The following is a 23721-nucleotide window of genomic DNA, read 5'->3' on the forward strand; positions in this document are numbered from 1 at the left end:
ACTTAAGCATATCTTATAAAATGTATAACAGTAGAATTAGTGATTACTCATCATAAATAACATTTAAAACTCAAATTGCTTACTGAGAATTAGTATTTTTATGGCTCTATCACAGCCCCTAAAATCAGCATAATATTTCAAAAGAATCCATGAAGTCAGAACGTTAAATAGATAAACTTGTTGAGCACAGTGGCTCATGTCTGTAATCCCAGTACTTTGGAAAGCCAAGGTGGAGGGATCGCTTGAGGCCAGGAGTTCGATTCTAGCCTGGCCAATATAGCAAGACCCCATCTCTACCAAAAAAACCCACAAAAACAATTTAAAAAAAAATTAGCCAGGCATGCTGGCACAAGCCTGTAGAACCAGCTACTTGGAAGGCTGAGGCAGAAGAATCCCTTGAGCCCAGAAGTTGAGGCTGCAGGCTGAGTGACAGAGCAAGACCCTGTCTCTAAATTAGATAAGTAAATAAATAGATAAATAGATACTTGGAAATATAATACAGGAGAAGAAAAGGAAAACAAAAACTTTTAAGTGGATTTTGATTGGAAGGGAACAGATATATTCCATAAAATTATTTTTGGCCTTCAGTTAGTACCAAAGCTTTTTTTTTAAAAAAAAAAAAAAAAAAAAAAAGCAAGCTTTTCATGTTCTTTATTTAGAAGTTAAAGAATTACAGGTCAGGTGCCAGTGGCTCACGTCTGTAATTCCAGCACTCTGGGAAGCTGAGGTGGGTGGATCACTTGAGTTCAGGAGTTCAAGACCAGCCTGAGCAACATGACAAAATGTACCATCTCTACAAAAAATAGCCAGGCACAGTAGGGTGTGCCTGTAGTCCCAGCTACTTGGTGACGAGGCAAGAGGGGAAGTAGGAGGCAGAGGATCACTAAAGTCCCGGAGGTTGAGGGTGCAGTAAGCCAAGACTGTGCCACTACACTCCAGCCTGGATGACAGAGCGAGACTTTGTCTTAAAAAAAAAAAAAAAAAAAAAAAAAAGGAGTTAAAAATTAAAATTCAGTTGAGTACTAGAAATGTAACTGAATACTAACCCTTCTTGCTTGGGCTCTCCTTATGTTGAAAATCAGCCTGTGTCGCATGTGCTGTCATGAGTTACTGTGATACTGGCAATATATGTTTGGGGAAGAAATGAAAGGTTTTCCTTCCATCTCATTTTCTTGTTAACTAATGGCCACTATCACAGCAGTTCTGGAACTGCTTAGTCAACTGGTTGTTTTCCTTATATACGAAATAAAGTAAAATGTAGCAAAAAACCAGAAACCCATAGTTAACAATAGCTATGAGTTATTGAGAAGTTACTATGTGCAACAAACACTTTTAACAAACTTGTTTATTAAGCAAACTTGTTTATTTTAAACCTTTCATCTTCATAATTGTATCCCCATTTTACAGATGAGGAAACTGAGACACACAAAACTTAAGTACCTTGCCCAAGATTATGGAGCTAATAAGAGGATCACTAATTTAAATGTAGCCACTACCTGGCTCTAGAGACCTCACTTGATTGCTAAGTTCTGCCTGTGCTGTATCATGCTACACTTTACCATAGTCACAGCTTTTGTGGCCTAAATCCCTATCCCAAAGTTTAAAAAGTCATCTAAAGGATCCAGTCCAATCAATTTAGAGCTTGAAAATGAAGTTATATAACAATGCATAAAGTAAACTTCATTTCATGTTGAGGCGTCTGTCTTTTAACCACTTCTGCCATTTAACAAATATTGCTTAATTTAGTTAAACGCATTCTATCATGAAAGTCCCCATATAAAAAAAAAAAAAATCCACTATTGAGGCTGTAATAGAATTAGTACAGGGGTACAGTTACTTTGGGTGAAACTACTTTGACTGAAAAGTATACCCTGTCTAGAAAGACTAAAAATATTTATCAAGAATAAGGAAGATAGGATAACTTCTGAAACTGTTTCCAAAATAATAATATACTGAATTCTCAGTAACAATCAGAACAATGTTGAAGTGCTTATACCAATCAATTAACTTCTGTGACTTTCCTAGGTATGAAAGAAGGAAAAAAAACCTCACCTTATTAAAGAATCCCTATACACTTTGGTTCACACAAGCGCAAGTGCTTTGTGTGTGGTATGTGTACTGAGCAGTAGTAGAAAATGAGAATATAAATATTAAATGCAGTCCCAGCCCTCAAAAGACTTCTAAAACTTTCCATACGACTTGGTTTCAGGATGTTTTCCACAGAAAAGACATCGAATGTTTAAAAAATTGGTGACATTTTGGAAAACTTAATAATTATTAGGTTGGTCTTCCAAGATAAGAGATGTTCTCTATAGAAGGAAAAGGGCCGCTAAGGGGAAAAAAGTGATACATATATTACAATAACAGAATAGAACACTGCAAAAATGGGATATACCCACTTCTTGCTTTATTTTCAGCAAAATGAAGAAAATGAATTTTTTTTTTTTTTTAAAGACAGAGTCTCACTCTGTTGCCCAGGCTGGAGTGCAGTGGCACGATCTTGGCTCACTGCAACCTCCGTCTCCCAGGTTGAAGCGATTCTGGTGCCTCAGTCTCCCAAGTAGCTGGAATTACAGGCATGCACCACCACACCAGGCTATTTTGTATTATTAGCAGAGATGGAGTTTCGCCATGTTGGCCAGGCTGGTCTCGAACCCCTTGACCTCAGGTGATCGCCTGTCTCAGCCTCCCAAAGTGCGCCCAAAGATTACAGGCGTGAGCCACGCACCTGGCTTGAAAATGAAAACTCTTTTAATACACCCTTCTAACTCTACTGTGCTCTTCAGGTACAATAGTAACTGGATTTAGACGGCTTCAAGAACACCAGAATGTGTGGCTTCTAATCTCAGCTGGGACCTTTAAGTTACCCAGCACTGTCTCCCACTCTTCCCTCTATTCCCAAGGCTCTGACAACCTTTACATCCCCACACTTCGCAGATGGCCCTGCCTTTTATCATTCACTGGAATGAAGCTTCATGAAGGCAAGGCTCTTTGTTCACAGCTCTCATAAACTTAGAACACTGCCTGACACATAACAGATAATCAATGTTTGTTAAATGAATGAATGAACAGAACAAACACAGGCCATCAGCTAAGGAATTCCCTCAGTCTCCTGCTTTAACCTACAAACTAGTCATATCGTTTCCTTCAGTCTAGGAGGACAATATTTCTCCTACTGAAGGTTAACTCCTCCACCTATGCTCCATATTGCATTCTCGCCCATCTCTTTCTCAATAATTATCCCTTTCTACTCTAATATTTTAAATACACCTTGCCATGGACTCCTTTGCCAGATCCTAAAAATAATGCTTAATCCCATTCTGTAAGCAAAACCAAAAGAATTTCCTGAACCCTAGAGCTTGCTGAAGCTACTATTTCAAAGATGCTTGGTCTTAAAGGAGAAGCAGACACATTTCTAGTGTCTGCTCCTCATCCTTCAACACCTTCAATTCATGGTAATTTGATTTCCACCCTAGACTTCTCAAATTCAAGGTAAGATTGTTAAAGGACCATAACTTACCCAATCTAATTATTTCTTGCCTCATTTGATGTTTCTGCTACATTTGATCCTGGCTACTACTCATTTCTTGAAACTCACTCCCTTTCTTGGCTCTTTTGACACTATTCTCACCTGATGGCTTTCTCAGCTGCCCCTTAAATGACTATTCCCAGAGATGCCTGATCTGCTATATAAACACTCTGCATGAGCTCATCCACATTCACAGCTCCAACCAAAAATTATATATTCTGACTCCCAAAACTCTATCCCCAGCCCAGTTCTCTTTTCCTGAATACTAGACCAACAATATCCAATTATAAAGCATTCCCACGTGGTTGACCACAAATATCTCAAGGTTCCTTCAGTTTGTCATCTCACCTTGCTACAAACTTGTTTCTCTACTCTTGGTTCCCTTTATCAACTAGTGGCTGACCAAGCCAATCTCTTTTACCTCATAATATCTATCTAGATCACTGTCAACTCCTATAGACATTACTACTTAAATCTCTTGAATTCAAGCCCTGTTCTACTCGGTTTTAATTCAAGCCATTATTTTTGACTAAATTGCTGCAATTAACCTATCTTGCAATTGAGTGTCTCAGCTGGTGCGGTGGCTTACATCTGTAATCCCAACACTTTGGGAGGCCAAGGCGGGTGGAACACTTGAGGTCAGGAGTTCCAGACCAGCCTGACTAACATGGTGAAACTCTGTCCCTACTGAAAAATACAAAAATTAGCCAGGCATGGTGGCGGGTGCCTGTAATCCCAGCTACTCCGGAGGCTGAGGCGGAAGAATCGCTTGAACCCAGGAGGCAGAGGTTGCAGTGAGCCGAGACTGCGCCGTTGCACTCCAACCTGGGCAACAAGAGTGAAACTCAGTCTCAAAAAAAAAAAAGTGTCGCTGAGACACTCAAGCATTTCTTTCATTCTCTCTCTCTCTCACACACACACACACACACACACACACACACACACACACCCCTGCCTTCTCCAAGTCCAAAAATTCCTCCATATTGCAGCCTGAGTAGTTGATCTAAAATGCAAGCATGGTAATAACTACCAACTTAAAATTGTTCTATTGCTCACCATTACTTAACAGCTTCTAAAGTTGTTTGCAGGAAGAAGTTACTGTTCTCCTCTATCATTTCTATTTTTATATGTTTTATTATATACACATTAAATATGTATATTTATATATTAATACAAAGAGTACATGTAATTTTATAAATATACACATATGAAGGAAGATGTTCAAAATCTTTGATATGGGTACTGCATCAAAAATATTTGAAGATAGCCAGGCGCGGTGGCTCATGCCTGTAAACCCAGCACTTTGGGAGGCCGAGGCAGGTGGATCACGAGGTCAGCAGATCGAGACCATCCTGGCTGACATGGTGAAACCCTGTCTACTAAAAATACAAAAAATTAGCCGGGCGTGGTGTCGGGCGCCTGTAGTCCCAGCTACAGGCAGAAGAATGGTGTGAACCCGGGAGGCGGAGCTTGCAGTGAGCCAAGATTGCACCACTGCACTCCAGCCTGGGTGACGGAGTGGACTCTGTCACACAAAAATAAATAAATAAATAAATAAATAAAATTTTTGAAGACCATTACATTAATCTAGAGGAAGAGTACAATCCTCTTAACATGACATAGTCATGATCTGGCCTCTATCCTTCTAGTCACATCTCCCTTAACTACCTTAACTTTCCAATTAGCATAATTCACCTCTGAAGCTTTACCCATGCCACCTCTCCGCCTAAAATACCCTAACAACCACTCATACATCTTCCCCTCCCCCAACTCTTATTTGTTCGTGACTGGCTATGTAAAGCTTTCTGACCTTCCAAGGTAGAGGTGGGCACTTCCTTCTCTGTGCTACCAAACACAACATACATCTCTATTACAGCACTTAAATCACAGTACTGTAATTTCTTGTTTACATGGCTATCTACTCATCTTTGTACTACCAGTGCCTGGCATGACTCACGACATAGTGCTTACTGTTTTTTACAAGTGCTCATGAGGCACAGTGTTAGGAGACAAACTGTAGCAATACCTTAGTTACCTGACACAGCTGAGTCAGTGCTCTCTTTTCCTTAGGTTTGGGTTAATCAATTTTAAGTTTTTAATTTTAAGATATGCTTACATCATGCATTGAATTTTCAGGTGTTGGTTACAGGGAGAGATTTTTAGAAAGCCAACACTTTATCATCCACCAAATTCCAATCAATTAACTGTCAACAGTGTCAACACATTCCGACACTGTTCTGAAAGATGCCTTATAGAAATTCAAAACCTAAGGGCTCAGTGATTCTGGTCAAACATGGCAAATTAATTATACTCATTTATCTTCCTTTTCCAAAATTCCACTAAAATGAAAGTGAAGGGGGGAAAAACAAGGTATAAACCTATAACACCAAAGACTGTAAAAAGCAGCAGCAGTTCTTAAGTAACTTTAATACAGTTTTCAAAATGTATTAAAGATGGAAAATAGAAGGAATGGTGCCTGGTTTGACAAAACCAAGGAAACTATAATAAAAGTGCCTGCAAAGAGGGAACTAAGTGAACAACCTGCTGGCTAGAATTTAGAAGCAAAGGGACTGCAGAGGAGGTGTGAAGTATGTGACTGAAATGGAGGAATTGACTGAAGGTTTAAATAACAGAGAAATGAGACTCCCACCCCTTCCCACAGTCAATCAACTACCTTTTCCAATAGCAGAAGACAGGAGTGGGGCCTAAAATAGGAGCACCAGGAGAAAGGCTGCAAACAGAACCTTGTCCCCGCAAAAATCTTCCCATTCCTGACTTTCAGATTACAGCAGATGATAAGCCTCGGAGGTATATAACAGAAGAATATACTTACCTTGCTCTCAGAATGTTAAGATTAGAACTCTACACTGGAAGATTCTCCTCTAAAGAAAATGAAAAGTGTCATAGAAAAACTTAAAATCTTAGACAACAGACCTCCCCAAACTTGGGAACCAACCAAAAAATTTAGGCCAGTTCACCACCTAAATATCTAAGTTGAAGTCCACCAGTGACAGGCCTCACTGATTCACAAAAAGCTTTTAATCACCTTTTTAGTATCATACACAGCTGAGGCTCACCAGATATTCCAGAATAGTTTCCAAAATGAAATAAGAAACTAAACCAACAAAAAGGAACACAAAAGAAAGACAATTTAGGGAATAGAAAAATTTCAGGCCAGGCACGGTGGCTCATGCCTGTAATTCCGGCTCTTTGGGAGGCGGAGGTGGGTGGATCACTTGAGGCCAGAAGTTCGAGACCAGTCTGGCCAAAATGGTGAAACCCCATCTCTACTAAAAAATACAACAATTAGCCAGTTGTGGTGGCATGCACCTGTAGTCCCAACTACTTGCGAGGCTGAGGCAGGAGAATTGCTTGAATCCAGGAGGCTGCAGTGAATCGAGATCACACCACTGCACTCTAGCCTGGGTAACAGAGTGAGACTTTGTCTCAGAAAAGAAAAGAAAGGAAGGGAAAGGGAAAGGGAAGGAAAGGAAAAGAAAAGAGAAAGAAACATGTAGGCTTCAACAACACTGGACAAACTTAAGGATATCTAGACAAAATAGATAACTTAGAAGTAAGATTTCTTCCAAAAGCAGAAAACTTCAGAAGTCAAAGCAGTACCTGGTAGTTTAAAAAACAATACATTCAGAAATATCAAAAAGCGGAACTCTGACCAAGAAATGGGCATAACTGTTACAAGTAATCAGGTTTAAAAAGATTAGAGACCAGTTTCAAGTTGTCTTGGATATTTTTGCTTATTAAAAAATAGACAGGGCTGGGTGCAGTGGCTCACGCCTGTAATCCCCGCACTTTGGGAGGCTGAGGTGGGTGGATCACCTGAGGTCAGCATTTCGAGACTAGCCTGGCCAACACAGCAAAACCCAGTCTCTATTTAAAACAAAAAACAAAAAAAACAAAAATTAGCCAGGTATGGGGGTATGCATCTGTAATCCCAGCTACTCAGGAGGCTGAGACAGGAGAATCATTTGAACCTGGGAGACGGAGGTTGCAGTGAGCCAAGATCGTGCACTGCAGCCCAGGAGAGAGTAAGGCTCTGTCTCCAAAAAAAAAAAAAAAAAAAGACAGCTTACTCAAGTTCTTCCCCCTTAGTTCAAACTTAGTTTTTGCAACTTCAAAAGGAAGGGGCAGCAAGCAAGCAAGCATGCTTTAGGAGTCACTGAAGCTTTTGAATGGACAAAAGTTTCTCACATTTGATTTGTAAGCTGCATTTATCAAATGCAGTCACTCTCAAAGAAGTTCCCTCGACCAGCAGCATCAGCATGCCCTGGGAATCTGTTAGAAGAGCAAATGCATGGACCCCATTCCTAGACCCACTGAATCAAAAACTCTGGGGGTAAAAGAAGTCCAGCAATCTGTGTTTCTTTTTAACAAGGCCTCGAGGTGATTCTCATGCAGGTTCAAAATTGAGAACCACTGATCTAATAAGCATTTCTGCCACTGTCACACTAGATGCTGATGCTCTGGTCTTCCTTCTTCAGTCAAGAGTTAAAGCATTTCCAGGCCAGGTGCAGTGGCTCACCCCTGTAATCCCAGCACTTTGAGAGGCCGAGGAGGGCGGATCACCTGAGGCCTGGAGTTCCAGACCGGCCTGACGAGCATGGAGAAACCCCGTCTCTACTAAAAATACAAAATTAGCCTAGTGTGGTGGCACATGCCTGTAATCCCAGCTGCTCGGGAGGCTTAGGCAGGAGAATCACTTGAACCCGGGAGGCAGAGGTTACAGTGAGCTGAGATCGTGCCATTGCACTCCAGCCTGGGCAACAAGTGTGAAACTCCGTCTCAAAAAAAAAAAAAAAAAAAAAAAAGAGTTAAAGCATTTCCAAACTGCCTGTATCTGACCTACATTAGAGTATCACAGTTGCTAGTAGGAACTCAAAAAATGTTTGCTGAATAAGGGATCAGGCTTCAGATATCTTTCTTTGGCCAGAGGGTTTTAAGAATACACTGGATATGCATGTTTTTAAGCAGGATCTCTTCTCTTCACTTTCCTACAGTCCCCACCAGTCACTACTGTCTTCTACCTCATACTATCATACATTTTTCTGGTCAGCCAATGACAGCATAAGAGTTTGAAAGCTCTGGGAAAAATAATTCCAAAAAAATAATTTTAAATATGGATACAATATGGTCCAATCTTCTCTTACAAGTGAGGAAATCAACAACTTACAACTACCTTGGGATGATTCAGAAATTGTACAATATGCTACAATTGGTCCTTCTACTTGCAGGTCTCCACTTTGTTATTTTTGTTTGTTTGTTTGTTTGTTTTTTTGAGACAGAGTCTCGCTCTGTCGCCAGGCTGGTGTGCAAAGTGGCGCGATCTCAGCTCATTGCAATCTCTACTTCCCAAGTTCAAGCAATTCTCCTGCCTCAGTCTCCCAAGTAGCTGGGACTACAGGCGCATACCACCACGCCCAGCTAATTTTTGTATTTTTAGTAAAGATGGGGTTTCACCATGTTGGCCAGGATGGTCTTGATCTACTGACCTTGTGATATGCCCACCTCGGCCTTCCAAAGTGCTGGGATTACAAGAGTGAGCCACCGTCCCCAGCAAGGTCTCCACTTTTAAGCCCCAGGAAAAATGTTTCAAGATAGCATCTCAAGCTTTCTTTTTCTGGTCTGAATTCTTTAGAAAACTAGAGCCTGCCTATGTATTATGTAAATAGATGCATAAGTATTCCAGAGGCTCATGTGCCCAATAACTACAAAGGCAGTTAACAAGGCCGACTGATGGCATTTACATGTTAATATCAACTTTGAAAACTCTATACCAAAAACATGTAATAACAAATCATTTACGAGAAGTACTTAAATGTATTCAAAATACAGTTGACCCTTAAACATGGATTTGAACTGCAGCAGTATACTTACAATAATGTTTTACAACTGATTTTTTTAAATAAATGTATTAGAAAAATTTTTGGAGATTTGCTATAATTTGAAAAAACTTACAGATTAACTGCATAGCTTAGAAATATTGAAAAAATAGAAAAAGGCATTATGAGTGCATAAAATATGTAGATTCTAGTCTATTTTTTCATTTACTACCATAAAATATACACAAATCTATTACAAAGAGTTAAAATTTATCAAAACGTAGGCAAAAACTTACAGACCATACATGGCACATCTAGAAAAATGCAAATACACATAAAGATGCAGTATTACATCATCGCGTAACATTAACTAGTATATACTGATCTACTGTAATAATTTGTAGCTAACTCCTGTTGCTATTGCAGTGAGCTCAAGTGCTCTGAGTGACTGCTTAAAATGCCACAGTAAATTGTGTATCACAACAGTAAAATCACGGTTCTTGCATATTTTTCATCGTTTTTAGTGCAATACCATAAACTTTGAATAACACCATGAGACCCATATGAAGTGCCACTAGTGATGCTGGAAGTGCTCCCAAGAAGCAAAGTCATGCTATTATAAGAAAAAGCTGAACTGCCTGATATGCGCTGCAGATTGAGGTCTGCAGGTGTGGTTGCCTACCATTTCAAGATAAATGAACCCAGAGTAAGGACCATTGCAAAAAAAGAAAAGAAAATTTGTGAAACCATCTCGGTAGCTATACCAGCAGGTAAAAAAACCTTGCACTTTTTGCAAAATACCCTTTTTCTCATATTGAAAATGCAGCTTCTATGTAGGTGAAGGATTACTATTAAAAAAAAAAAACCATAGCTATTTAATATGAATCGAGAAAAAGCAGTTTTTTGATAACTTAAAGCAAAAAGAAGATAAAGGATCTAAAGCTAGAGAATTTAATGCCAGGAAAGGATGGTTTGATAATATTAGAAGAGCTTTGGCTTAAAAAATGTCCAGATAACAGGAAAAGCAGCTTCTGCCCACTAAAAGGTAGTAGATGAGTTCCTAGATGCCATTAGGAAAATCATTGAGGAGAAAGGATATTTGTCTGAACAGGCTTTTAATGCAGATGCCTCTGCCGCCACAGATGGCAAAACCAATCCCTCCTCTTCCTCAGCCTACTCAGTGTGAAGACAATGAAGATGAAGACCTTTAAGATGATTCACTTCCATGTAATAAACAGTAAATATGTTTTCTCTTCCTTTTCTTTTGAGACAGAATTTCTCTCTGTCACCTAGGCTGCAGTGCAATGGCATGATCTCAGCTCACTGCAACCTCTGTCTCCCAGGATCAAGCAATTCAGCCTCAGCCTCCTGAGTAGCTGGGACTACAGGCGTGCGCTACTACACCCAGCTGATTTTTGTATTTTTAGTAGAGATGGGGTTTTGCCATGTTGGCCAGGCTGGTCTCAAACTCCTGGCCTCAAGTGATCCACCTGCCTCAGTCTCCCAAACTGCTGGGATTATAGGCGTGAGCCACTGCACCCAGCCATTTGTGTGTGTGTGTGTGTGTGTGAGAGAGAGAGAGAGAGACAAGGTCTGACTCTATTACCTAGGCTGGAGTGCGGTGGCAGGATCTCAGCTCACTGCAATCTCCGCCTCCCAGGCTCAAGCCATCCTCCTACCTCGGCCTCCCCAGTAGCTGCGAGTTATGGTGTGTACCACCATAACTGGCTAATGTTTGTATTTCTGTAAAGACTGGTTTTCACCATGTTGCCCAGGCTGGTTTCAAACTTGTAAGCTCAAGCCATCTGCCTGCCTGGGCCTCCCAAAGTGCTGGGATTACAGGCGTGAGCCACTGCGCCTGGCTCCTTATGATTTTAATAACACTTTCTTTTCCTTAGCTTACTTTATTGTACAAATACAGCATATAAAACATATAACATACAAAATATGTGTTAATCAACTGTTTATGTTATTGATAAGGCTTTCCAGTCAACTGTAGGCTATTACTAATTAAGCTCTGGGAGAGTCAAAAGTTAAATGTGAGTTGGTGGGGCAAGTAGTACCTCTAACTCCCACCATGTTCAAGGGACAATTGTATAATGTATTGTGAGTTAATCAACTGTTTATGTTATTGATAAGGCTTTCCAGTCAACTGTAGGCTATTACTAATTAAGCTTTGGGAGAGTCAAAAGTTAAATGTGAGTTGGTGGGGCAAGTAGTACCTCTAACCCACACCATGTTCAAGGGACAATTGTATAATGTATTATGGGAGACTTACTTACACTAAAATTAAAATGCAGCTTTTTTCAGTACCATCTAGAAGGAAAACAACATACATTTAATGAACTCATCTATAAGAAACTAAGTTTGCAGTAAAATTAAGTCTTTGTAAACCACTATAAGGACTTAGAAACCCTTCTCCAAATGAATCTGTATCTATGTAAGCATTCATTGAGGAGCACCTGTTCTAATGGTAAGAGCCCAAAGGAGCTGGGGGATCCAGCACATGATCTGCCATGTCAAAGCTGCATAACCTCCCATAGTCACAGTTTCCCTTTGGGCTGCATCTCCTTCTCCACAAAAAATACAGTTTAGTGCTAATACTCTAATAACTGACAAGAGAAATACTCCTTACACTTAAACAAGTTTTGCTGGCACTAGAGTAACTGCTTCTTTAGCCAATCTTGAAAAGAATGAGATAAAATTTGAGATAAAGCTAAAATTGATACAAATATCTGTAAGTATCCAGATGTAAGAACAGTGACTGGTCCTGATAACTTTTTTTTTTGAGACAGAGTCTGGCTCTGTCACCAGGATGGAGTGCAGTGGCGCAATCTTGGTTCACTGCAACCTCTGCCTCCTGGGTTCAAGCAATTCTCCTGCCTCAGCCTCCCAAGTAGCTGGGATTACAAGTGTGCACCACCAAGCCCAGCTAATTTTTGTATTTTTAGTAGAGACAGAGTTTCACTATGTTGACCAGGATGGTCTCGATCTCTTGACCTGGTGATCCGCCTGACTTGGCCTCCCAAAGTGCTGGGATTACAGACGTGAGCCACCGCGCCCTGCCAGTCCTGATAACATTTTACTGTAATCAACATTTTTTTTTAAACCCTCACCCTTAAAACCCAAGAGAAGTTCTCTTTTTAATACCCTTACCCTTAAAACCCAAGAGAAGTTCTAAAACTTAATATGTTCATTATAGAGAAACTACAAGATTCAGAAAGACTAAAAAACAAAATTTTACAATCTTATCTCCCAGAAATAAACATGGTAGCACTTTGAGTCTCTTTCAAACATTTTTATGCATACACAGAATTTTATATACTCGAAGTCATTCAGAACATACAATTTCGTATCCTGATTTCTAACTGACCACTGTACCATCTTTGAAAACATTCTTTGGGATAGCTTCTACCACATGAATAGCCTATAATGTAACATCGTAGATTTTACACTGATTACTCAGAATATACAGTTAACCCTTGAACAATCTGTGAGTTAAGGACACTGACCCATGCTCAGTAAAAAATCTGCATGTAACTTTTGACTCCTCAAAAACTTTACTCATAACCTATTGTTGACTGGAAACCTTATTGATAACATAGTCAATTAACATATTTTATGTATGTATTATATACTGTACGCATGCAATTAAGTAAGCTAGAGAAAAAAACATGTTATTAAAAAAATCAGGCCAGGCATGGTGGCTCACGCCTGTAATCCCTACACTTTGGGAGGCTGAGGCAGGCAGATCACTTGAGGTCAGGAGTTCGAGACCAGCCTGGCCAACACGGCAAAATCCCGTCTCTACTAAAAATACAAAAATTAGCCAGGCATGGCTGCATGCACCTGTAATCCCAGCTACTCAGGAGGCTGAGGCAAGAGAATCACTTGAACCCAGGAGGCAGAGGTTGCAGTGAGCCAAGACCGCGCCACTGCACTCCGGCCTGGGTGACAGAGTGAGACTCTGTCGCAAAGAAAAAAAAAAAAGAAAAGAGGTCGGGTGCAGTGGCTCGCGCCTGTAATCCCAGCATTTTGGGAGGTAGAGGCAGGCAGTTCACCCGAGGTCAGGAGTTCAAGACCAGCCTGGCCAACACAGTGAAACCCCATCTCTACTAAAAATACAAAAATTAGCCAGGCAGGATAGAGCAAAACTCCGCCTCCAAAAAAAAGAAAAAAGAAAATCATAAGAGAAAATGTATTTACTATCTATTAAGTGGAAGTGGATCATCATAAATATTCTTATCTTCCTCATCTTCACATTGAGTAGGCTGAGGAAGAGGAAGAGGAAAGGTTGGTCTTGCTGTCTCGGAGTAACAAGAGGTGGAAGAAACTCTGCATATAAGTGAACCCACACAGTTCAAACATGTGTTGTTCAAGGGCATCTGTACTAAAATGTTGCAAAATACAATTAAACAGCAATGTCATCATTAATGTCTATTTCCACTATACTAACATAGGCATAGCAATAAATATCAATTTAACAATAGTAAAATACTAAATGAAAGCAACAATGAAATACACAACTAAAATCTTACAGATTATCAGCTGGGTAAGGAAAACAGCAGCCTGCAAGATCTAGGATTTTTTTTTTTTTTTTAATCACCAGAATCTCAAGAAAGATGAGTTTAAGAGTGACTTGGGAGTAGTCCCATTGAGCTTAATGTATACAGATCCCTGGCAATACTGAGTAAACAAGAGTAGGAGGAATCCTCAATCTGTAAACATCTTGGGAGCTGGCAAAGTGATTAAGCAAAGCACACAAATTTTAATGTTAAAAGCCATGAGACAGTGATTCATAACGGAGTAAGAAAGAAAACAGCTCTGTTTTTACAAAGGAATAAGTAGAAGAAAAAAAAAAGCAGAGAAAGGTAAAGGGATAGGTTAAGTAACTTAAATATTATAATAGGTTCAAAATAATTGTCCCATATACATTTAGGAATGTACAGACTTATCTTCCAGGAAAACTGACTGACAGAAATTTCTAATATGAGTATTTTGAGGTCTTTGATAGTCATGTCCTAAAGATCATTATTAAGAGTCTAATGAGGGAAACTGGAAAGTAACTGGGCAGAAAATTCCCACTCACACAAAGAAAGTCTTGTTCAGAACAACCCTTATAAATACCTAAATAAAACAGAAGAAAGACAATAACGACTTAAGATTGAGATATATGTAAATATAAAGGTAATTCAAAAATTTACCTAGAAAAATTATCAGAAAAATAATTGGTATATCCAACTATTGGCCCAATTGCTAGAAATCAGGATTTTCTGTATATGAGCGCTAATTCCCACAAATCCTTTCAACTAATATTGCACATGTGTACTGCACTATGAACTTGTGGGTTAGGAAGCACAATGTATAATACCCAAAGAGATATGTATCAGAGTTATATCTCTCAGTAGACTTCTATTGAGATTCCCCAATTAGGCTGGGCGCAGTAGCTCATGCCCATAATCCCAGCACCTTGAAAGGCCGAAGTGGGTGGATCACTTGAGGTCAGGACCAACATGGTGAAATCCCACCTCTACCAAAAATACAAAAATTAGCCAGGTGTGGTGGCGCACCTGTAGTCCCAACTACTAGGGAGGCTGAGGCAGGAGAAGTACCTGAGCCTGGGAGATGGAGGTTGCAGTGAGCTGAGATTGCGCCACTTCACATCATCTTGGGTGACACAGCAAGACTCTGTCTCAAAAAAGACTCCCCAACTAGACAATGACAAATTAGGAACAAACTATTCTATGGAGGGGGGTGGAAATCAAGGACATTTGCCTCTACAGGCCTCTGGACTCTAAGGCATGTGACCACGTGGATCCAGACATGCCAACAGACATGACAATAAACATGACTTTCAATGACCTTATAAAGTAATGAAATTGCTTTAGTATCTGTGTTCCCTAAGCACAGTTTTTTGTTTGTGTTTAATTTCTACGCAACTCTTGCTTGGTAATTTTACAAAAAGCCCTCAATTCTTACAACTTTTGTGCCTGCAGGACTTGGTGCCAACACTTCTCAAAAGATAACACTGAAACTCTTCTTGGTTTATGGAAGAACATTAAAATAAGATGTTCGTAAAGCCGAGCTAATTTTTTAAGCTAATATTAATACTAGGTGTTAAGAGATAAAGGTGATTTTTTTAAAAGGTAGAGAAAATGCAAAGGTAAGTGTACTATGAAGATAAAACATTGATTAGATTACTGGTTTGGGGGGGGTTTATAAACAATTTTATTTTCTGATACAAGACAGAAAACAATGACTTTTTGCCTTCCTTTAGTAGTCTACCTTGACAGAAAAAAACATAAATAAGGGTAAATAAAATTCAGTTCTTAACTAAGTCAAATGTTAGTTCTATATATAAAATTATTTTAGCTACACAAGATCCATACTGGCTTCACAATCCATTATTGGGCGGACAAAACCTCACTGAAAGAAGAGAAAAAGATGACCCTATAAAATTAATTATATTATCCGAAGTGTTTAGCAGACAAAAAAAAATTAAATTAATTCTAAATTGTACTTACCAGAGAACTGAATAATTTTTAAAAACTTTTAAAAACAAGATTTTTAAAAATGCAAGTAGAAGAAAAAGGCAAAACAAAAAAGATTATTTGTGTCAATAATTTCCCTCAAAAATACTGCTTAAAACAAGCTGCATTGATTCTTATCTTTTTTTTCTTTCTCAGACATTTCATGAAGAAGCACAGAAATGACCAATGTGTTACACTCAGGACAGATGGGAAAAGGGGTATCAAAAGGTATGAAATGTTAAAATTAAGAACATAAGTTCATCAATAAAGTTGACTCTTTTAACAGAGAGTCATCATGGATGTCCTAATTTTATAGACTACAGAGAGGTGTGCTATAAAAAGTAAGATTAAAATACATGATTTTGGCCAGGTGTGATGGCTCACAACAAGGCAGATGTATCACTTGAGTCCAGGAGTTCAAGACCAGCCTGGGCAACCTGATGAAACCCCATGTCTACAAAAAGTACAAAAATTAGCCTGTCATGGTGGTGTGAGCCTATAGACCCAGCCGCTTGGGAGGCTAAAGTAGGAGGACTGCTTGAGCCTGAGAGGTCAAGGCTGCAGTCAGCCATGATGGCACCACTGCACTCCAGCATGGGCCACAGCACTGTCTCAAATAAATAAATAATTAAATATATATATACATGATTTTATTCACATACTGAAGACCATTGAATTATTAGTTTTTAAAAAGTTTACCTACTCTTGGCTGGGTGCGGTGGCTCACACCTGTAATCCCAGCACTTTGGGAGGCTGAGGCAGGCAGATCACGAGGTCAGGAGTTTGAGACTACCCTGGTCAATATGGTGAAACCCCATCTCTACTAAAAAAAGGAAAAATTAGCCGGGCGTGGTGGCGCACACCAGTAGTCTCAACTACTTGGGAGGCTGAGGCAGGAGAAATGCTGGAACCCAGGAGGCAGAGGTTGCAGTGAGCCCAGATCACGCCACTGCACTCCAGCCTGGGCGACAGAATGAGACTCTGTCTCCAACAAAACAAAACAAAATAAAACAAAACAAAACAAAACAAAAAAAGTTTTACCTACTCTTGCAATACTCATTCAATAAGACAGATGTGAAAATTTTATCTGAATTCTTGTAGATGGGCTAAAATCTACATAAATATTCCTTACCACATGTAGATTCTTTTGAAATGAAAATATCACAGACCTGAAACTTTGCAAAGCCTCAAAAGCACTCAACTTTTCAAAAACAAACAGAAATATTAGCCACAGGTCATAAGGCATTACAAATATGCAACACAAAAAAGCTGCACATTTCATTCCACTAGATATGTCCTGAGATATAAATCTACATAAAATGTTTTACAGTCATTTAAAAACTACATCAGAAAAAAATTATATCAGAAAACATTAAGCACTCACCACTCATTTTCCCTATTCTTCTGTCCAGTTAGTCATATTAATCCAAAATAACAATCCAGTAACTAAAAACAAATACTTCAACTAAACACTAAAGACTGAAAAGAAAAAAAAAAAAATCACATGGCAGTAGAGAGGTCAGACCTTCTGGGATATAACCACCTTTTCTTCTGAGATGTTTCATCACTCAAAACTATAAACTATGAATAAAGACAGTTTCTTCTGTCAACCCCTTAACTCCCAAATTCACTATTTTAGGACCCACAGTTAGTGACTCTGCTAAGAACATACCATGCTCTTTGCTACATTATTACCTCTGCACATGAAATGTCCTAATTCTGAAGAAGCTGCATTCAGTCAACTACACATCTCTCAGTCACCATCTCTCCCCTCCCTACTTCGGAACTTGCCAGGGCCTGCCCAACTATCCACTTCCTCTACCCAGCCATAGTTCATTGTTCTGGCTTGGTGTTTCCACACGATGCAAGACACAAAACTGAATTTTAAATGATTTTTAAAACTGCTCTCTTATTCTGCTTCCCTGATCATGTTCTTACTCTGCTTAAAACCCTTTAGTAATCTTCACACAGAAGAGAAGTGCTTTTCAAATTACCAGTTGCTACCACAGCGTCATTAAGTAAATTGAGTGGGTCACCATCATCAGTCTATCTTAAAAATAAAATAGAATGGAACACAATAGAAACTACCAGAGTGCACCACACAAAGCAAGGGTATTATGTAGTGACATTTTATCATTTATATACAAGCATATTGGGTTGCAATGTAAAGATGCTTATCTTTCCAAAGGGTCATAGCCAAAAAAACCTCTAAACACACTAGACTACAGGATAATCCAATCTTTCATTTGATCTACATGGCTCTCCAACCCAGCCCCTGCGTAATAAGGCTCTAGACCTATCTCTTGCTACACCAAAGGGAGCTGGCTCAAGCAAACAAGCTTGTCATGCCAAACTCATTTGCAGTTCCTCGTTTTAGTGGTGTCAATCACTGTTCCCTCTGCCTTGAATGCCCTCTAATTTTTCTAAGAGGCTCACTTGTACTCATCTTTCAGTATTTAACACCTATCACCTCCTCTACAAAGCCTTTTTATCCTTCCCTCAGCAGCTAATGCCCCAATACCCACTTTGTGTCTCCACAATGCCCTATATTATAGCTCCTACAAAATTTCATTGCACATTTTAATTTTAGGCTTGACTGTCTTCCCAACTTCTAAAGTATAAACTCACTAAGGGAAGGAGTACATCGTACTAGCCTTCCTATCGGCAGCACTGAGCTAAGTACGTGCACTATAACATAGGTTCGAAGTTGGTAAAATGAACAAATGAAGAATTAAGGACTTGCATCTAATTTGTCTGTTGTCAGAAATGATAGGGTGGTTATCTTTGCAATAAAACCCCTTCATAGTGCTGGAATCAAGATTTTCACATTTTTGCTACAACCCCTAGAGAGCAGAACCCTGCAGTTTGAGGCAGAAGGAGGTGTCAGCTTCCTGTCTTTCAGCAAAGAGACTCAGTTTGGGCTTGCAATGTAGCAGCACTCATTTCCACGCTTCCAGAAGTTACCTGGGGAAAGAGGCCGAGGAAGGACTCCAGAAGTTCCCACAGGCAGGTGAGGTAAATCAGAAACAGCATTAACAGATTTCATTAGCAGGGAGAGCCCTATTTTATTTATAAGCAGCTCTTAATAAGAGAAGGGAGGGAAAGAATTCTTTACCATTGCTGATGGCACAAGGTTACCAATATGAGCTAAGTAAAAACAAAGGGTGTCGTGAAATAACTAGTTGAGGTTACTTGATTTCTGTTGCCTACTCTAATAGTTCTGAAATAGCTACTGATTCACTGCTGTCATTATGAGATACTATTTGGAGGTGGGGGGTGGGGGTCATACCTAACAGGGGCTTCTCACAGAGGTTTCAAAACTTTTCAGAGACTTCATTTTATATATGTGAATGCCTTAATTTTTACGGGATCTGATACACCTATTTTACAAACCCATACTTTAGTTGCCTTCACTGCAATTAACAGTTCATGCAACATCCAAGATACTTTGACAGACTTTGCCAACTGTCAAGTTTCAGCTGTTCTTTTCCATTTCCACAAAGTTCATAAACTACTATTAGGGGAGCCATAATTTTTTTCTGCCCAATCACTGATTTTATTAAAAATAATTCCTTCGCTTAGACTGCCCCTAGACTTGCAATAATTTTCTACAATTAAGACAAAGATAATCCTTATCATAACCTAACATTAGTTTAAAAAAAAAGTTGTAATATATGAAACACTTTACCCAGAGTATTAAATGTTAGATATATATTACAGCAAGGTAATTAATGATTGCTAAGGTAAAGCTTTAAAGGCCATTTAAAGCCCTGTTTCCTTTTGTTTGAAATAGGCCCAGGCAGCTATGCGAATTCCACAAACATTTATTAGGCATAAATACGCATAAAGTGTAGAAACATCAGCAAATGCCTTTGCTTTGCTGTACGCTCTTCTACTTCCACCTACCCTTCCTCTCTCAACTCAGATAAAACAAGGCACTATCAATGAGAAAGGGTAATAGCCCCAAACACAGGCTTTCCAAAAAACAGCACCCCAAAATGCTCGCTCTTTTTTCTCCTCAGTGCATATATAGGACTTTATTAACTAAAGGACAGATACATTCATTTATAAACAAATTAATTATGCTAAGTGTCTAAATACATGTTATGTGTGGGGCTTACTTTCCCATTTTAAACAGTAGCCCCTTCAGTATTAAATTCATCCTGTCTCTTCCGGTTCTAGGCACTTCAGGAGCCGTGGCTTAAGGTACAAACATGACCAAGACCAACAACCACACCACACACAACCAGTCCCGAAAATGGCACAGAAATGGTATCAAGAAATCCCAATCACAAAGATACGAATCTCTTAAGGGGGTGGACCCCAAGTTCCTGAGGAACATGCGCTTTGCCAAGAAACACAACAAGAAGGGCCTAAAAAAGATGCAGGCTAACAGTGCCAAGGCCATGAGTACATGTGCCAAGGTTATCAAGGCCCTCATAAAGCCCAAGGAGGTTAAGCCCAAGATCACAAAGGGTGTCATCTGCAAGCTCAATCAACTTGACTACATTGCCCACCCCAAGCCTGGGAAGCATGGTCATGCCCGCACTGCCAAGGGGCTCAGGCTGTCCTGGCCAAAGGCCAAGGACAAGGATAAAACCAAGGCCCAGGCTGCAGCTCCAGCTTCAGTTCCAGCTAAGGCTCCCAAAGGTGCCCAGGCCCCTACAAAGGCTTCAGATTAGATATCTGTCTGCCAACGTGAGGACAGGACTGGTGCAACCAGGCTGCCACCTGCATGGGGCTGGGGTCCTCCTGTGCTATTTGTACAAATGAACCTGAAGCAGGAAAAAAAAAATTCAGCCTAAGCTTCCCTTGGTAAAATGACAGGCATTCATGCAGCTTAAAGGTTGTGGAAAACTGATTTTCTTCCATGATGCTACTACTCCACAGTCTAGACAAAATGCAGCCATCAACATGAAAAACTGCTGCTTGATTTTTTTTTTTCTCCAACATGTTTTAAACAGAGCTGCAGATGCTCAAGGGAAGCCATATTTCTAAGGTTTTGAACAGTAGTATTTTTCAGTATTTTTCTCATGTAAAATTGGTGCAATTCATCCAGAACATTTTTCAAATGCCATTATTTTTCAGCGTTAAGTGCTTAAACTGCTTAGAGAGAAAAAGGTCTCCATCAGAAAGATCGACTTCCAGAAACCAACTAGTGATCATTAAAATGAGGAGAATAAAAAGAAAATAATTCATTTTTTACAGTTTGAAGAAATCTTTAAGTCATCTCTAATTCCTTCATTTTACAGATAAGAAATAGAGTCCACAGAGGTTAAGCAATTTGCCTCAGATCACTAAGCTACTAATAGCAGCGCTAGAAATAGAATGAGGCATTTTAATTACTCTTAGCAGTACCCCCAAATCATGCAAGTTATATATACTCTCATCACTTGTCATTCAAGTTTTTAAAACCATTATCACTTTGTCATTAATTTCTGAGGAAAGTCTCCTACAACATGTTCTAAATTTTCAAAGTTATGCATATTAAACTTCAAATTCTAACTCCAAAAAGAAGGTACTATTCAGGAACTTTCCTCAGAAAGTTTCAAGCGTGTGTACACCCCTAAACCATCACAATGAATTTCAGAGTCCATTCTTTCAAAACCTGTCCCTCAACTACACTTTAGATGTGTTTGTTCAACGACACACACACACACAAAGAGAAAATTCTGGAAGTTCTTCCGCCAAAAACCAATGACAATCTGTCAATGAAATCAGATTACTCCATTAATATATTATGGGTTTCCAGCTTAAATTAGGAAGTGTCACTAGCATTTCATCAACCCACAGTGTGAAGAGTTAATAAAAGACTGGAAAATGCACTCTCGGTTGGTTCTGGGTCCGAAGGAAGGTGTAGATCTGATATTGTTAACACAAACTGAAGGGCTGAGCTTAAAAGCGAAAAACAAAAGGAGTGAACAAGTTCCTTAAACAAAAAGCCTTTTCGTACGGAATGCACCCGCACCGTGGTGACCGCATCAGTAAGACTGAATTTCAGATTTTCGTTTTAACGTCCCAGTAAATCAATTCTATACATTTTAGCTTTGGATATTCAAGGGCAAAAGAGAGGGCACCGTGAGGGCAACAATTTACTCTGGATCACTTTCAAGGACTGTTGTCTAACCACTCATTACAATCGTTCCTTTGTGCAACTGATTATCTAAAAGTACTGAGAGAGTGTAGTACTTCTCTTTGAAAGATAACCATCAGCAAAAGCTAAGATAATGTGATTTTGATGACAAACTGATGCAGCAGTCTGACCAGTAAAGTGTAGAATGCGTTGTCTTTGTAAATATTACTCACAAATCCATATTCAAGTTACAAACGATGTATGTGTTTAATTACGACCTCTGGTACCGCTCTACAAAAATGCAAAAATAACCTAAAAGGTTAGCATGCCTATTTCTTTAAAGTATGACCAGCTTAGCAAGGTGGCAAGTTTGTTTGAAAACACAAAACGCAATCACCACCACGGCTCAATAATACACATACATAAACAGATTCGAAGCTGTGTTAAGCACAAAAATCCTTACCCCATTTTGCCCAGTGAAAACTTGCTCTGAAGTTTCAGCTCTTATGCTACGGAATAGCTTCCAAAGGAATTTCTCCGTCTGCTATTTCGCAGTTGCTTTTCCACCCCCACCCCCAGATCCTTGTCCGGAGGTATTTCAAGGATGCTGCCAATTCAATTAGTTCTCTTAGGTAAAATGATTTCTTTCTTGTAAATACCAAAACGTTCAAACAGAGGCGGCATTTGCTTATTCGAGTTAAAACGCTTTGCGGAGGAGACAGCGATCAATTCTATTCCACAAAACGAGTCTACAAGTAGGAAAATGCAGAATCCGACTTCACCGAGTCCTATAAAAAATGAGTTCGCTGGTCATTTCACTCATGTCCTCCTCGACACTCAGGGAGAGCCAGGTAACTCGGCCTTTTCAGAGCTAAGGCTGCGGGTTCAAATTTCTCCACCACACCAGGTCCCCGGGGGTGGAGCGAGCAACCAAACGCGACGTGCACGTGAATAAAAATCCCAAAAGCAGTAATGCCACGGCTTCCCTGCGCTCACATTAGGAAAAAAACTATATAGAAAAATCTCCTCGAAGTGCAAACCCGGCAGCTCGCAACCTGCACGGCACTCCACATTGGAATCTGTTTTTTTTAATGTTTCTTCTCCTAAGACTCGGAGCAGAGAAGAGGTGGGGAGGAGGAAGAGGAGGCTGGGCAGGATCGATTCATTCTCCCGAGGAGAATAAACGGAGCCATTTCCAGGCTGGCAGCAGGCTGGGGGCGCAGCGCACGCCGGGGAGCTGGAGGAGGGGGCCCGATCCCACCTCCCTCAGCCCCTTCCCGCCCCCCGCCGCCGAGCACAATGGAGCCCGGCTCGCGCCCGGCCCTTCATTCGCGGCTGCCCCCTCTTCCCTCCTCTCTTCAGAGCACAGCGGATCTGAGGCTCCCGTCGGCGGAGAATGAATGAATCACAGAGCCAAGCCCCACGCTTCCACTGGCGCCCTGCCCCCAGCTCCAGGGCGGGCGAAAGGGGCCGAAGGGTCGACGGGCGCCTGCCCGAGCCAAGGAGGGAGGCTAAGACCGCGTCGGGGCCAGGAGAGCTGGGCTCGAAGCCGAAGCGCAGCCGCCGCTCCAGCGCCCCCACCCCTGCTCCTCGTCTCTCACGCTCCGCGCCGCCGCCACGCGCCGCCTCACATTCCCCGGGCCCCGCCGCCGCCTCTTCACACTTCCATCAGCGCCCGCCTCCGCCGGCCTCCGGCACCCGCCGGGCAGAGCAGCGCCAGCCCCGGCGGCCTGAAGCCCGCCGCTGCCTCCG

General features: G+C 40.5%; 2 protein-coding genes across 4 annotated transcripts in view; one reads left to right on the forward strand and one right to left on the reverse strand.

The window, feature by feature from the left end:
• Positions 1-23499, reverse strand: part of HOMER1 (homer scaffold protein 1) — a 139212-nt gene extending 115713 nt beyond the window's left edge. For all 3 annotated transcript variants that reach the window (XM_025388976.1, XM_025388977.1, XM_025388974.1), the window contains exon 1: positions 22433-23499. In XM_025388976.1, the coding sequence (XP_025244761.1) occupies positions 22433-22437 (5 nt within the window). In that variant the 5' untranslated portion in view covers positions 22438-23499. The remainder of the gene's footprint in view (positions 1-22432) is intronic.
• LOC112626699 (60S ribosomal protein L29-like) lies at positions 20059-20578 on the forward strand. Its single transcript, XM_025388978.1, has one exon. It carries the CDS (start codon positions 20111-20113, stop codon positions 20576-20578), a length of 468 nt encoding a protein of 155 aa, XP_025244763.1. The 5' UTR covers positions 20059-20110.
• Positions 23500-23721: the final 222 nt, after the last annotated feature.

Source organism: Theropithecus gelada, chromosome 6 (genome assembly GCF_003255815.1).
Source record: "Theropithecus gelada isolate Dixy chromosome 6, Tgel_1.0, whole genome shotgun sequence".
NCBI lineage: Eukaryota > Metazoa > Chordata > Mammalia > Primates > Cercopithecidae > Theropithecus > Theropithecus gelada.

Bases quoted from the DNA above. Each gene is read 5' to 3' on its own strand.
- LOC112626699 (XM_025388978.1), top strand. From the start codon at position 20,111: ATGACCAAGACCAACAACCACACCACACACAACCAGTCCCGAAAATGG.